At 42.2% G+C, this 15,176-nt stretch overlaps 1 protein-coding gene across 1 annotated transcript in view; it reads left to right on the forward strand.

The window, feature by feature from the left end:
- Positions 1 to 5,399, forward strand: part of smc3 (structural maintenance of chromosomes 3) — a 32,484-nt gene extending 27,085 nt beyond the window's left edge. Inside the window, exons 25-29 of the mRNA XM_079264394.1 lie at positions 306 to 518; positions 843 to 1,034; positions 1,756 to 1,933; positions 2,696 to 2,802; positions 4,337 to 5,399. Coding sequence (XP_079120520.1) covers positions 306 to 518; positions 843 to 1,034; positions 1,756 to 1,933; positions 2,696 to 2,802; positions 4,337 to 4,408 — 762 coding nt within the window. The 3' untranslated portion in view covers positions 4,409 to 5,399. The remainder of the gene's footprint in view (positions 1 to 305; positions 519 to 842; positions 1,035 to 1,755; positions 1,934 to 2,695; positions 2,803 to 4,336) is intronic.
- The last annotated feature ends 9,777 nt before the right edge of the window (positions 5,400 to 15,176 follow it).

The following is a 15,176-nucleotide window of genomic DNA, read 5'->3' on the forward strand; positions in this document are numbered from 1 at the left end:
AATAAAACTTTGTACCAAACACAAGTCTTGGCAGAAAATATGCTTGAAAAGAAGTCAATTCCTGTTATTTTAGTTGTCAAAGGTACTTCAGATATTGCATAGTCAGGGATTATAATGTTGTTTTTTTATAGCATCTTTTCAAACTTGTCTGCCTGATGAGAAGTGGGGTGAAAACAAATTTTAAAGCACACAACAGTCTGTTTCTATGCAGTAAACAAAGTTTTACCCACAATGCAAAGCTGCTGACAGACTGCCAGTATCATCTCACCTATCATCAACAAATGAAATGTTTCCTGTTTCAACAGCTGTTCAGAAAACTGGAGCAGTGCAACACAGAGTTGAAGAAGTACAGTCACGTCAACAAGAAGGCTCTCGACCAGTTTGTCAATTTCTCGGAGCAGAAGGAAAAGCTTATCAAGCGCCAGGATGAGCTGGACCGCGGCTACAAATCCATCATGGAGCTCATGAATGTCCTGGAGCTGCGCAAGTACGAGGCCATCCAGCTCACTTTCAAACAGGTAGAGAACACCTCATTCTCAAACACCTTCTGACAGATACGTATTTAGCTTTGGCTCTAACATCAGTGGGTTTGGTTCATCATAAATACCGGTGAGTCTTCAGGCTGTCTGTTTATTTCTATTTATGCCTGCAGTTATGCAATGTCTTTATTAATGTACAATTATTAATTTATTTTGTCTTAATGCACACATCTTTTGTTATTGTAACATAGTTCGTTATTTGGTTAGGTTGCTTTTAGAAGGCAATCTGCTGTTATGGCAGGTTATAAATACCATCAGAGATTAATTTAAAATGCACTGTGATACGTCTGCTCTTCCTTTCAGGTGTCTAAGAACTTCAGTGAAGTTTTTCAGAAACTGGTGCCAGGTGGCAAAGCTACCCTGGTGATGAAGAAGGGTGATGCTGAAGGCAGTCAGTCTCAGGATGAAGGAGAGGGGGGTGCAGACAGCGAGAGGGGCTCTGGTTCCCAGAGCAGCGTTCCCTCAGTGGATCAGTTCACTGGAGTCGGCATCAGAGTAAGAAATGGTTTCTTTTATCTGAACCGGCGAAACATGTTTGCATAAGTTGATGTAACTGTAAAGAAAATAAGTTGCTGCTCAGCATATAGTCGTTGCTTCCTAAGCGCTTGTCAGTGACGGTTTTGTTGCTATATATCTGAGATGTGTGAGAGTTTTTTCACTGAGTCTAAAATAGCTGAATATCTGTTTATGGTGTATTGAAAAAGCATCCCTCAACAGCCAATCTTTCACACAATGTAAATCCAAGGTGATGTTGGTCATTCAGCGAGTAATACATAATTCCTTTCACACTGAATTCATCCCAGTCATTATGAAAGCTGTCATAACAGTTCAGATGCTTCATCTGTGCTACTAAAATAGAGAATCTAATAATACTGAAATAAATTAACGCATCCGTCACTTAGTTTAAGGGTCATCTAACGCTCTGGATATTAGTAGTACAACCCTCAGCCACCCACGTCTTAAACTGTCCTTGGGTAAAACCCTGAAACCCTGCATTGCTCATCAGTTTGTGTGCTGAATGTGGGGAAAAGCCTTGCACATGCATCGTAAAGGTATAATAAGCATTGTATTTCTGTTGTGTGAATTTGTTAAAACCGAAACATTTCTAATATATTTATTGAACTTTGACAAGATGAAAGGCTGCCTGACAAATGTCGATTCATTCGTATTTAAGTAATTAGTTTAGTGTCTAACTTCATCCATGTCGACCTTGTAGGTTTCGTTTACTGGGAAGCAGGGTGAGATGAGGGAGATGCAGCAGCTGTCTGGAGGTCAGAAGTCTCTGGTGGCTTTGGCTCTCATATTTGCCATTCAGAAGTGTGATCCTGCCCCTTTCTACCTGTTTGATGAGATCGACCAGGCCCTCGATGCCCAGCACAGGAAGGCCGTCTCAGGTAAAGAATCAGCCGACAAAGACCACTTATACCTGAAATCCAAACCAAGACCTGGAGGTGATTGTCTTTTCATTGACACACTCACCTCTGGTCGCATCATCATGCTAATTGTCTTGAGAAATACACTGATAACAAACAAACCACAGCAACCACACTGACAAATGCGACAATAAGAATATTGAGCGCCAATATTCTCACATCAGCTTGTACATAAACTTTATCAACATTCTGGTCAAAAATGTCTTTGTGTTGTTACATTGAAGAGTTTAGTCTATGTTTGATTAATTCACATCGATGATCAACAATGATTACAAATTCATGGTGGTGTAGCGGTTAGCACCGTGGCCTCAGAGCAGGAAGGTCGCTGGTTTGAGCCTTGGCTTGTGGAGGTTCAGATGGTGGCCATTCTGGGTGCAGTTGGCATGTTCTCGCTCTGTATGCGTGGGTTCACTCCAGGAACTCCAGCTTCCTTCCACCGTCCAAACACTCGTTAGGTTGATCGGTCACTAAATTCTCCCTTACAGCGAATGTGAGCAAAATGTTTGTCCTTCTGTTTGCTCTGCGATGGACTGATGGCCTGTCCAGAGTATACCCTACCTTATGCCTGTGATAGGCTCCATCTTCCGCACAGCCCTGGATTGTACTAGGCAGTGTGGAAAATGAATGGATGATCAAATATGTATCTACAAAGTAGAATAAAAACATACTGACTGTTAATCAGTTGGTCCTGATGAATATGTTTGTGATGCGTGTCCATTTCAGATATGATTGTTGAGCTGGCGGGCCACGCTCAGTTCATCACCACCACCTTCAGGCCTGAGCTTCTGGAGTCGGCAGACAAGTTCTACGGTGTCAAGTTCAGAAACAAGGTGAGGCGTTGTCTTCATAGCTGTTACTACTTCAGATGTGTCTATTTATACACATGGATCAGCTGAATTAACTTTTGTGCAATAGGTCTTAGTTTGAGGGTAACAGTACTCGGTCAGATCCAGTATTTCTCAGACACAATTTACTGACTTATTTTTAACTAAGTCTTAATCAATTAAGGAAAATCTTCTAGATAGTGGTGATGATGGAGACTATCCAGCTGAAAGGATAGTCTGAGAAAAGAGCAGTGATATTGCTAGGTTCATGTGCTGCATCTTTTACTCATTACAGCCTGAAAGGATGCAATAAACTCACTAGCGATACATCTCTTAGCACAGTATTGCAACATGCTAGTTTAGCTGCCACCAAAACAACTAGCAAGTCACCCCAGACTTCATTTCAACAATTAAAGATACAAACTTCATAGTGAGTAAACTCACATTTCTTTCTTTCATGCTTTCAATGCCCCTGAAGACAAAGATAAAAGCTGTTGCTGCTTTGCAGACTATTGCAGCTGTGATTTATGCTTTTTTCCCTATTCGATTCCGAATTTTTGAATGTCGATTTGATTTAGATTGCGATTCTCACAATTCTTTTAAATTGCTAATTTTTGTAGATTAAAAACAAAAAAATGCATAAAACTCTTTTAGCTCATTATTTTTCTAGATTTCAATTAGGAAAAAACAACACAGTAGCCAAACAATCATTCTGCTGCCACAATGCACAAGAAGACAAGTAAAAAGATTTAAAAAAAAAAAAAAAAAATTATAATTGATTGTTTGTATTTATTTGGGGGGGGGGGGGGATCAAATCTTTTTTTAACAACAACAAAAAAATTAAAACTGTGAAGCAAATAATCCTGATATTTGATTTTTTCAATTCGATTTCCCACCGCTAGTATTTTCTGTTTCCACTACCGCTGCACTCTTCTCTGACTGATCCGCCTACAGAGTACCTCACCGAGGTATCTCTTGTAGGGTTAAACACAAAGGAGTTTAATTCTACAATTTACAAAATAGAAGAACATAAAAATGAAATGCTTTCTTTTTGTAAACTGGAGACCCATTGAATTTTCCAGGAACCCACACAAATGGTCTGCTGTGTGTCTCCGTCTCCTGTGAAAATCTATCAACATCACTGAATAACAGACGTCCACCACCACCCAAAAAATCTTTTAAACTTTATCCCTAAAACCAGGACATCTTGTTAACCAGGATGTTTTTTTTTTGTTGTTTTTTTTGTTTTGTTTTTTTATCATTTCAAGACAGATCATCATTTTAACTGAATGCTTGATACTTTTCATGACTGTGTCTAGTAACCATTTTTACTCTGTTCAATATCAGCATTTCAACCATCTCCCTGTTGATCATTTTACTACAACAATCAATGTTTTCTTAACCGAGCTTGTTCAATAAAAATGAATAATTCTTTATTTCTCTTAAGTCATATAATTCAGATGATTAGTGATCCGTCAGCGGCTCAAGTCGATGCATTGATTGGGCATTAAACGTGTGTTTTTCTGTCTTTTTTTTTTAGGTGAGTCACATCGATGTGATCACAGCGGAGCAGGCTAAAGACTTCGTGGAGGATGACACCACCCATGGTTAATAGTCTGCTCTTCATACCTCTCACCCGTTTCTCCTCCGCTTCTACAGTTCAGTTCAAGGCCTCCAATGAGTCATGGACACAAAAATCTCTCACTCCACAGCCCTTTTTCTAAAGCAGTGTAAAAGATAAACAATACAGAAACATGTAGTTTTCAGTGAATGTTGAGTTTGGATATGGTTAAATGCCCAAAAAATCTGTCATTGATTTTTCATCCTAGAAATTTAAAAGAAAAAAACAATCAGATAAAATCTGGTTTCACCTTAATCTGCAGGTGTTCGTGTAATGTCTCTGCTCTGCCTGGTTTCTGTTTATAGTACTGCAGTTTTGTCATATACAAAAAGTTTTAGACAGAAAAGTTGTGTTTGAAAAGTTACTTGATAAAGCAACTTAAGGTTACTGCTGAATTTTCCAAACGAGGCGTTTTAGGCTGAGGTTTGCTGTCGTGGGAAAAGTGCCAGTGGCACAAACCTTTAGGACAGTTGTGTACAGTTGACAGTTTTTATATGACTTTGATTAAAATGGATAAAAGCTCTTTGGGGATTGTTGGGGGGAGGGTTGGGTAGTTTGTTGCCAGCCATGTAAAAGACCTTAACTCAAATTTCTTTTTTTAGTAACGTTTTTCTCATGTATACTCTTTATATTCAGCATATTAACGTATTTGTCATAAAAGCCACATGGCTCAAAATGTTCTAAGGTGATGATTTCTTTTATGGTTGCTACTGTATTGTGTATTATGTTGTCTTTGTTGTGTTTAGGTCATTTCATTATATGAAAGTTTTAATTCCAAAACATCTGACACCAAAACAGTTCCTGACTGTCTTTATGAAAAAATGACTATAGTGGGTAAATTTTCTCTGTAGCTAAAACAGTCAGGTACTCCATCCTTATATGGTGATGTTATTTGGGATTAAACTTCTCAAATCTTATGATAAGTTTCCAGTTTGATTTTTTAAAAAAAAATATACTTGTTCCTTTTTATGTAACTAGAAAACCTACAAAAATAATAAAAGTTTAAAAAATAAGTTTTGCGTTTGTATTTTATCCCTTTAAAAAGAATAAGACCACTAGGTGGTGCTGTTTAACTGATACCTAATAGTGTTTCATAAATGCAGAAGTTTTTTTTTTATATTAAAAGTGAGTAGAAAAGCTTAATTGGTATTGATTAAATATTTGAGTTTATTGTTGAGTTCAGAAAAGTGTGTATTAAGTTACAATGCTCAGATGCTTTGACTTTTTTGTAGACCCTTAAATCTTTAGGTAAAAATATTAAAACACATTTAAACTCAGTTTATTAACATTTCTTTTTTTTTTTTTTTTTTTTTTTTTTTTTTGTCTTGTCCAGCATTTAAGCAAGCAGACTGATGTTCTGGATGCTGTGTTCTGCTGAGCAAATTTATTTTGCCAAGGGGAACTTTTGTAGATGTAATGATCCCCTTGTATTTCTTGATTCTTATTTTATTTTTCAATTTGTTTTGGATAATAGCTTGTATTACAGAGTTTATGCTGCTGGACCCGACCGGAAAGGACAGGAAAGGGGCAGAAAGAGAACAGAAAAGAGAACATAAAAAAACAAAAAAAAAAAAAGAAAGAGATCAATGCATACATGTATATGCACATACATACCCACCTACATATATATGTATATACACTCGCACATACATTATATATATACATATATACATACATACATACATATACACATACATACACATGCATACACACACATGTACACATACATGCATACATAAAGATAGATATACATACATACATATACACATACATACACACACATACATATATATATATATATATACATATATACACATATACATACTCACATACATACACATACATATACACATACACATACACACACATACATATACATACATACACATACACTCACACATATGCATACATATATACATATCCATACACATACATACATACACATACACATACACATAAGTACACACACATACCCACCCACACACATAAATATATACACCCACACAAGCCAACTCTAGATTCGTGGAGAACAAAACCGTTGACAATCATGAGGACCAGAAACTAGCAAGTTAAGTCAAAAAGACAGAAAGAGAGCTACCTGCTGTTAGTGAATAAACTTGCTGGATGACTCAGTGACTGTGACACATGCAGAACATTCATGCAGAACATTCAGAGTGGAACGTGTTTAGAGAAGAGTGATCGTGCCAATGTGACCCCGCCCGCCTACAGCTAGAGGAAGGCCAGGAGAACCCAGAGACCCGGGTAACCGACAGTCACCCCCAGGTACAGATCCCAACCCCCCCACTCCAGAGCCAGCCATGCATCTGCCCAGGAGGTGCCCAACCAGAGTCCCCCGCAGTCAGGGGGAACAGGCCCCAGCAGGCCCAGGCCGGCAAGGGCCGATCCCGCCGGGCACCGGCCACCTAGGGCAGACAGAGCGCAGGCCCCAGGGCCCCAAGAGCCCGTGAGCAGCCCCCCGCCCCCGCAGGCAGAGGGCACAGCCCACACCGACGGAGGACCAGAATCCCCAGACCGCCACCCAGCGGCAGCCAGGTCGCACCCCAGCGCACCAGCTGCGCCCCCGGGTACAGGACACCACCCCCCCACCACCAAACCACACACACATATACATGCATACCCCCCCCCAACACGCACTCCCCTCACACATATAGATGCATACCCCCCCCCCCCCCCCCAAACACGCACTCCCCTCTCAACCCCCATCCACACAACCCTCTGCAATCCATGCACATCATCCATCACATATACAACCCCACCCCACCTCTACTCACTCACCCATACCAAGTCACACGAACCCCAATCGCCCCCGCCCCCACACACGCTCACCCCCCCCACACACACGCTCACCCCCATCCCTCTACTTCTACCCAACCACACATGCCCCACCAAACACCCCTCCACCACCCATAGCCCCCCTCCAAACTTCACCCTCACTCACACATCCCATTCCGCATATACACACACACATACCCTCACTCCTCCAACACAGGCACACCCCAATACAACCCACGCGCCAACATACCCCTCCACACACACATCTACTCATCCTCACACATCCCTATCCCCTACCCACCTATATCCCCAACCCTAATCCCCCCCCAGCCATCCCACCATCCATCTGTAACCCCATACACCCACTCCCACACATCCTCACCTCACCCCACCATCATGTCCCATGTGAGATGCCTCAGAGGGGGCAGAGGACAGGATGGCCCCGATCAGGGCCCCCATAATAACCGCCCACCACTCCCAGCGTCCCCCCCACCACTCCACAGATGCAGCCGACCCAGCACCCCCCCAGGGCCGGTGACAACCCTCCTACAGCCAGGCCAGCCCAGACTTAGGCCTAATGGACGGCACTCTTCCCCCACCCGTACCCCCCCCCCCCCAGTAAAGCCCCGAGAGCAGGGGCATGAGAAGACCCTATCGTCCCTGCCTCCCCCCCGCTTATGACTGATTGTGAAGTATGTATTAGTTGCAATTAAAATTGAGGGAAGTGCCACGCGGTGTTGGGAGAGGGACCACCTAAGCAGCCCCGCCCACCATACACTGCATGCTCTTCCCCCTAATCATGTGAGTCGTCAGTGTTTTGGTGTTTGGTGTCTAAGTGTAATTAAAACTGGGGGGTGGGCCGAGGCTGGGTGCAGCGATCAAGACCACCTTGATGGCCTTTCTCACCACCCAGCGCCACGTGCACACCTCCCAATACCCTGCCTGTGTGTGATGGGGAGCGGGGAGGAAGAGGGGTTGAGGGATTTAAGTCTGGAGGAAAGTGAGCTTTCCTCCAGAAGGTGAGCCGCCCGCAGCACTGGGCATGCCCCCTACTCCCAGGGCCCCCCAAGGACCAGGACAAGCCGGGGACAGCCATCCCCGTAACCAGAGCCTTCGGCGACTCTAACCAGAGAGTCATCACCGACCCAAGAGGGGACCAACTCACCACATGCAGAAGGGGGGCATGAGGACAAAGAGGAGGCGGGGCGGCAGAAGGGGAATCCCAGACCGACTGTCCACCGCCCCCTCACTCACAGAGGACACCCCCACCTGGGGACATGAAGTCCCCCCTTGTCCACACATCGGCACTTCACACTGTCTCAGCACACACCTACAGCCACACACACACACACACACACACACACTTCCGGACACATTCAGGTCCACCCAGCCACCCGTTCAGCCCACCCTTAAAACCATCCTCCTGACCCCCACGTCACATCCAAATCTCCCCCACTCCCATCCATCATATCTACACTTATCCACCAACCTACCACACACATGCACCACCCACTCCCCCATACATACACCCCTGCCCCCCCCCACACACACACAGACTGCACGCCCCCCCCCCCCCCCCTCCCCCCCCCTCCCCCCCCCCCCCCCCCCACACCCGTATACATGCACCACCGCCACTCCCCACATACACGCATCACCCCACTCCCCTACACACACGGCACTACCCCCCCCGACAGACACCACGACACCCCCCCCCACACACGCATCATCACACTTCCCCACCCACACACATCCACATACCTATGTACCGCCACCAGTCCTCAACGCACACCCCCTACACACATCCCTCCATACACACTCACATCCCATCCACACTATCAAACACCCCCCACTCAACAAGTCCCAGGGTCGCAACCAGGCACCAGAGCACGTACCTGCCCGCCGCCGCAGCGGCAGGTCCAGGTCAGCCCAGCCCCCCCCCGGCACAAGCCGACCCCCCACCCCCAAGAGACAGGGGACAACCCCGGGCACCGGAGCCCGGGACCCCGCCCAGCCCACCCCACGGCGGCACAGGCGCCCGTTACGGAGTCACGCCCACCAACCCATCCCCCGCCAGCGACCTCGCCCCGCCGCTGCGCGGCAACTCCAGCCACTGGCCCATCCAGGTCCACAGTAGGGCTAGAAACCTAGCCACTCCAGCAATGGAGCAGTCAAAATCCCCCCCCCAGGAGCCCACCACAGACCCACAGCCCCCAGAGAACCCCAACCGGCCACCAACCCCGAGCGCAATAAGGTCACATTCTCCCCCCATACTAAGTGATGGAGCTGATCACAGGGGACCAGAGGGAATAAAGTTCAGCTGACTGATCTCTTGAGGAGGCAGACATCATCTCGACACTGATGTGATCTAATAAGAGATTTCTGAACTGCTGGATACACAGACTTTGTTTGTTTTTCCAGTTTAGAAGGATAGTTTTCTTTGTGATACATAAACTGGTGAGGATTAAGTTTACAGAATTAAATTCTATGTTAATTTCACCCAAGTAACCCAGTAGGCCCAGTTTGGGGTTTGTAGGGATGTTACATTTGAAGCAATTTGACAGATCTTTACATACCTGAAACCAGAATTCCTGGACAGGTGGGCAAGACCACAAAGCATGGTAGTAGCTGTCAGTCGTGTTGCCAGTGCAGTGTGGACAGATGTTTGATTGTGACAGACCCATCCTGAACATCCTGTGTCCTGTATAATGAGTTCTATGCAGAATTTTAAATTGTATTAGTTGCATGTTTGAATTCTTAGTCATTGTAAATGTATTTGAACAGATTTGTGACCATTCATTTTGGTCAAAGTTACTGGATAAGTCTGCTTCCCATTTAGAAGTTGGGAGACATATGGAATCGTCTAGCTTTGATAGTAATCTATATATTTTGGATAACAGTTTCGGGGCATTGAGATTTAAGAATTCTGCAGCCCTGATAGGTAGCTGCAAGTTTAATTGATCAGGGGTGTATTTCTTACCTATAATAGATTTAAGTTGGTGGTATTCTAAGAATTTTGTGCTGCTGATTTCATATCGTGAAGTAATTGTATCAAAAGGGAGAAAGTTCCCATTTTCTATTAAATGTTCTAACTGTTTTATTCCTTTATTCTTCCACTGAGGGAAGTTTATCATTTTCCGGTTTTGCTGGATGTCGGGATTGTTCCAAATAGGTGTAAGTTTGCATGGAATAAGCAAGGATTTGGTTAGTTTAAGAAATTCCCACCAGGCCATTAGTGAGGAGCTGATATTAATGCTTTTAAAGCATTTTTGGCGTTTGACAGCTGTGCTGATAAATGGCAGGTCTGAAATTGCCATATCCTCACACATAGCTTCTTCTATATTAAGCCATGGTTCATCTAGATAGCTAGGTTTAAGCCATTTAGAGACGTATTGTAGTCTATTGCTTATAAAGTAATTTTGGAAATTAGGCAAGTCTAAGCCGCCGCTATCTTTAGTCTTCTGGAGTGTTTTTAGACTAATCCGTGGTGGTTTGTCTTTCCAGAGAAATCTAGTAACATTAGAGTCCAGCGATTTAAACCAGGTGGAGGGAGGTTTAATGGGGATCATTGAAAACAGATAATTGATTTTAGGTAGAATCATCATTTTTATAGTTGCAACTCTTACCATTAGTGATATGGGTAAAGATTTCCACCGTGTGAGATCATCCTCAATTGTTTTTAGTAGAGGGACATAATTTAGCTTTATAAGGTCTGACAGTCTGGGTGAGATGTTTATTCCCAAGTATCTAATATCTCCTGACTGTAAAGCAGTGTCAGGAGTATTATGGAAGGAACAGTTGATGGGTAGAACGGTGGTTTTAGACCAATTAATGGAATATTCAGAAATTGATGAGAATTTATTGATGAGTGCGATTGTCTGACAGATGGATGATTGTGAATTTTGAAGGAAAAGTAATACATCATCAGCATAAAGACTGGTCTTATGCTCCATATTTCTACAGTTAATGCCTTTAATGTCTTTGTTTTGTCTAATGCTAGCTGCTAAGGGTTCAATAAAGATTGCAAAAAGTGAGGGGGAGAGTGGACAGCCTTGTCTGGTGCCTCTCTGCAATCTGAAGCTGTGAGAAGTTTGATCATTTGTCCTGACGCATGCATTTGGATTGCTATACAGTATCTTTATCCAGTCGATAAACGATGAGCCAAACCCGAATTTTCTTAATGTTGCAAATAAGAATTTCCAGTTCACCCTGTCAAATGCTTTTTCAGCATCTAGAGAGATTATTGTAGTTCCCAGGTTATATATGGTGGCATAATCAATTAGATTTATTAGTCTGCGCGTATTAGTGGTGGAATGTCGTCCCTTGATAAATCCTGTTTGATCAGGATGTATGATAAGTGGAGTTATTTTTTCTAGTCTTGTAGCAAGCACTTTACTGATTATTTTAAGATCTACATTCATTAGTGATATTGGACGATAACTAGATGGGAGTTTGGGGTCTTTTCCTGGTTTTAGTATTACTGTAATACTAGCCAAATTCATGTTTTGAGATATTCAACCTTTTTCCTTAATTTCTGAAGCCATTTTATAAAAAGTGGGTGCTAGTATAGACCAAAATTCTTTATAATATTCAACTGGAAAACCGTCTGGTCCTGGAGCTTTATTGCTGGGCATGTGTTTTAAAGCTTCATGTAGTTCCCCTACTGAAATGGGTGCGTCCAAAACCATTTCCTGATCCTGTTGTAACTTTGGAAGATTGAGGTAGCTGAGAAATTCCTCAATGCTGTTGTCTGATGGATCTGTTTCTGAGGAATATAATGTTTTATAGAAATCCCTAAATGTGTCATTTATTCCATCAAGATCATGGAGGATATTTCCTCTTGAATCTTTAACAGAGGAGATGGTTGTTTTCTCCTTGTTTGCTTTTAATTGATTTGCGAGAAATCTTCTAGATTTGTTGCTATGTTCAAAATTCTCTAAGCGAAGTCTTTGTAGCAAAAACTGGGTTTTTTGGTTAATTATTTCATTCAGCTCTAGTTTAGCCTTTCTTATGTGATTCAGCACTTGCTCTTCTGGAGAAGCCTTGTAGGCATCTTCTAGTGATTTTATTTTAAGCTCTAGTTCAGATATTTTTGAACTCTCCTTCTTTTTCTTATGTGATGAAAATGAAATTATTTTCCCTCTCATTACTGCTTTTCCTGCCTCCCAAAGAACACATGCTGATGTTCCTGGTATGTCATTGTTTTCTATATACAAAGACCACTCCCGTTTGAAGTAACTGATAAAATCAGGATCTTTAAGTAATGATGTATTAAGTCTCCATTTGCTATAAGATGGTTTAGTTTTCTTATTCATTAGGGTAAATGATACTGGTGCGTGATCACTGATAGTGATGGAATGGATTTTAGTTTCTGAGATACTGTTCATCATAGAGCTGTTAGTGAGGAAGTAGTCTATTCTGGAGTATGAGTGGTGGACAGATGAAAAGTAAGTGTACTCTCTAGCAGTGAGGTGTTGTGAGCGCCAGACATCACAAAGACCAAAATCCTCCATATATTGTTTAACAACTCTTGCTGACTGCCAGACCCTATGTTTCCCTGCTCCGCCCCCCTTGTCCATCCCAGAGTTTAAGGTCATGTTGAGGTCGCCCCCAATGATAAGTGTATTATCAAGGTGATCATATAGTAAGGAGAAGAAGGAATGAAAAAAGGAGGGGTCATCAGTGTTTGAGCCATAAATATTTGCAATGCATAACTTCATGTTTAGGATAGATAATGTCATTATTATGAATCTTCCACCTGGGTCTAAAATTATATTATTAGCAGTAAAATGAATTTTCCTGTTTATCAGAATGGCTACTCCTCTTTGTCTTGAGTTGAAGCAGGCCGAGTACACGTGAGGGAACTGTGCTGTAGAGAGTACGTTAGCTGTTGTTTTTAATAAATGAGTCTCCTGTAGCAGGACAATGTCTGCCTGTAGATCATTCAATCTGCTAAACACCTTCAACCTCTTCTCCCTGGAACCAGCTCCCCGTATATTCCACGTAACAAACCTCAGGGTGGTCATGCTCAAGCTACTGAAGTGTTTCTATAAAAGTATGTGTGTGTTTGTGTGTGTGCAAGCCCACATTAATGCATGCATGCTGCGTGTAGATTGTGTGCGTATATAAATTCATCTGTGTGTACAATGTTTATTAACATTTCTACACATTTGTAATTTGAGCTGAAACATCAACATGTGATCCATGATGTTGGTTTTGACATTTCTGTTCTCTGTGTGCATCTCATGCATGTTTTCCTGAGTATAATCCTTAAATTTCACCACCAAATTAATCTAATCGTGGAAGGAAACTCAATCCATAACAGAATCAGCACCAGATCACTTTCGACATGTGGGCAGCAACTGGCCCACATTTCACAGCCCTTACACTCGTGTTATATTTTGTTTTTGAGATCAACGATCCTGTTGAATTGCAGAGCGGCAGGGGAGATCCCACATGTCACACATGCACGGCTTTCATTCTAGTGTAACATCACCTTGCACTGGCAGCGAATCTGAAAGGTTGTAACCTCCTGAGATAGCGTCGTCCATCTCTCTTTTTTTTCATGCCACAGACCTCCAGAGCATCTGGGTCTGCAGCGTCCGCCAGCATGTGCTTGGTGCTGTCAGCGCTGTTATCACTTACTTTTATTTGTAGTTTAATTTCTAATAATTTAATCTAATTTATGTTTGCCCTCTAACATGTGGTTTGGCCTCAGGGTTTCATTCTGCTGTAAAGTACTTTGTAGCATTGTTAAGAAAAGTGCTGTATAACGAAAATCGATTCAAGATTTTCCACGCTATATTTTTATGTTGTACTGCACAGTGTTGTAGTGGTTAATACCCCTGTCCCACAGCAAGAAAGTTACTGGTTCAAGCATCAGCATGGGGAGGGTTCAAACAGTAGTCTTTCTATGTGGAGTTTGCATGTTCTTCCTATGTATGTGTGGGTTCTCTTTACATTTTCCAGGCCCTTCCGTCAGTCCAAAGACGCGTATGTTGGTTATCTATTCACACTAGTCAGTGGGAGTTTGTCCTTACTGTTGGCTGTTCGATTGACCACCTGTCCAAGGCGTACCCTGCCTCTTACCTGTTTATTGCTGGGATAGATTCCAGCTTCTCCATGACTTTGAACTGGAATAAGTGGTGCAGAACATTTACTTCAATGTATGATATAAGTTATGTCTACACATAACTGAAAACTTGAAAAAAGAAACAGTTTTTAAGGTATCTTATGGCACTTAGTTATTAGCAGAACAAGGAAAAATCCATAGCTTATCACATTTATTTGTTTGATCTACCATCATAAGTAAACTCTCTCACCCAGCTCCTCCCACCTCCCAGGGTAGGGCAGATATGTATATATATATATGTATATATATATACATATATATATATATATATATATATATATATATATATATATATATATATATATATATATATATATATATATATATGCATTAGGAGATTCTCAAAATGTTAAGAGGTGAAAACTCAGTATTGTATGAATACAAATAAAAACAATCTGAGTAAAATGGAGAACAAGACATACTTAGGCCCTCCAAAATAAAGATGTGTTCTTAAAAAACAGGAAAAAATTCAGCACAAACCTGCCAGAAGAGCTGAGACACACCTCTGGTTACTATAACTGCATACTGTTCACTCACCTGAATCATTCTTGAAGGAGGGCTGGATGTGAAGAAGCTGTTCCCCAGGAAGAGAAAACAAAAATAGAAAAGTTATGTCAGATCACACAAGAACTGGACCAAGAATTTGTGACAGCAGGTTCTATAAATCCTCCACAGAGTTGGTTGTGAACATTATTGAAACAGTGTCGCATCAACAGCATAAAAGGCAACAACATCCTAAGATGAGCTTTTAATATATTCTTCAAAAAGCCTGAAGAAGAATTTGTGAAGAGCACTGGAAGAAATGACAAGAGTCTAAAAGGGTTTAACAATGATGAT

Source organism: Telmatherina bonti, assembly GCF_933228915.1.
Source record: "Telmatherina bonti genome assembly, chromosome: 3".
NCBI classification, from domain to species: domain Eukaryota; kingdom Metazoa; phylum Chordata; class Actinopteri; order Atheriniformes; family Telmatherinidae; genus Telmatherina; species Telmatherina bonti.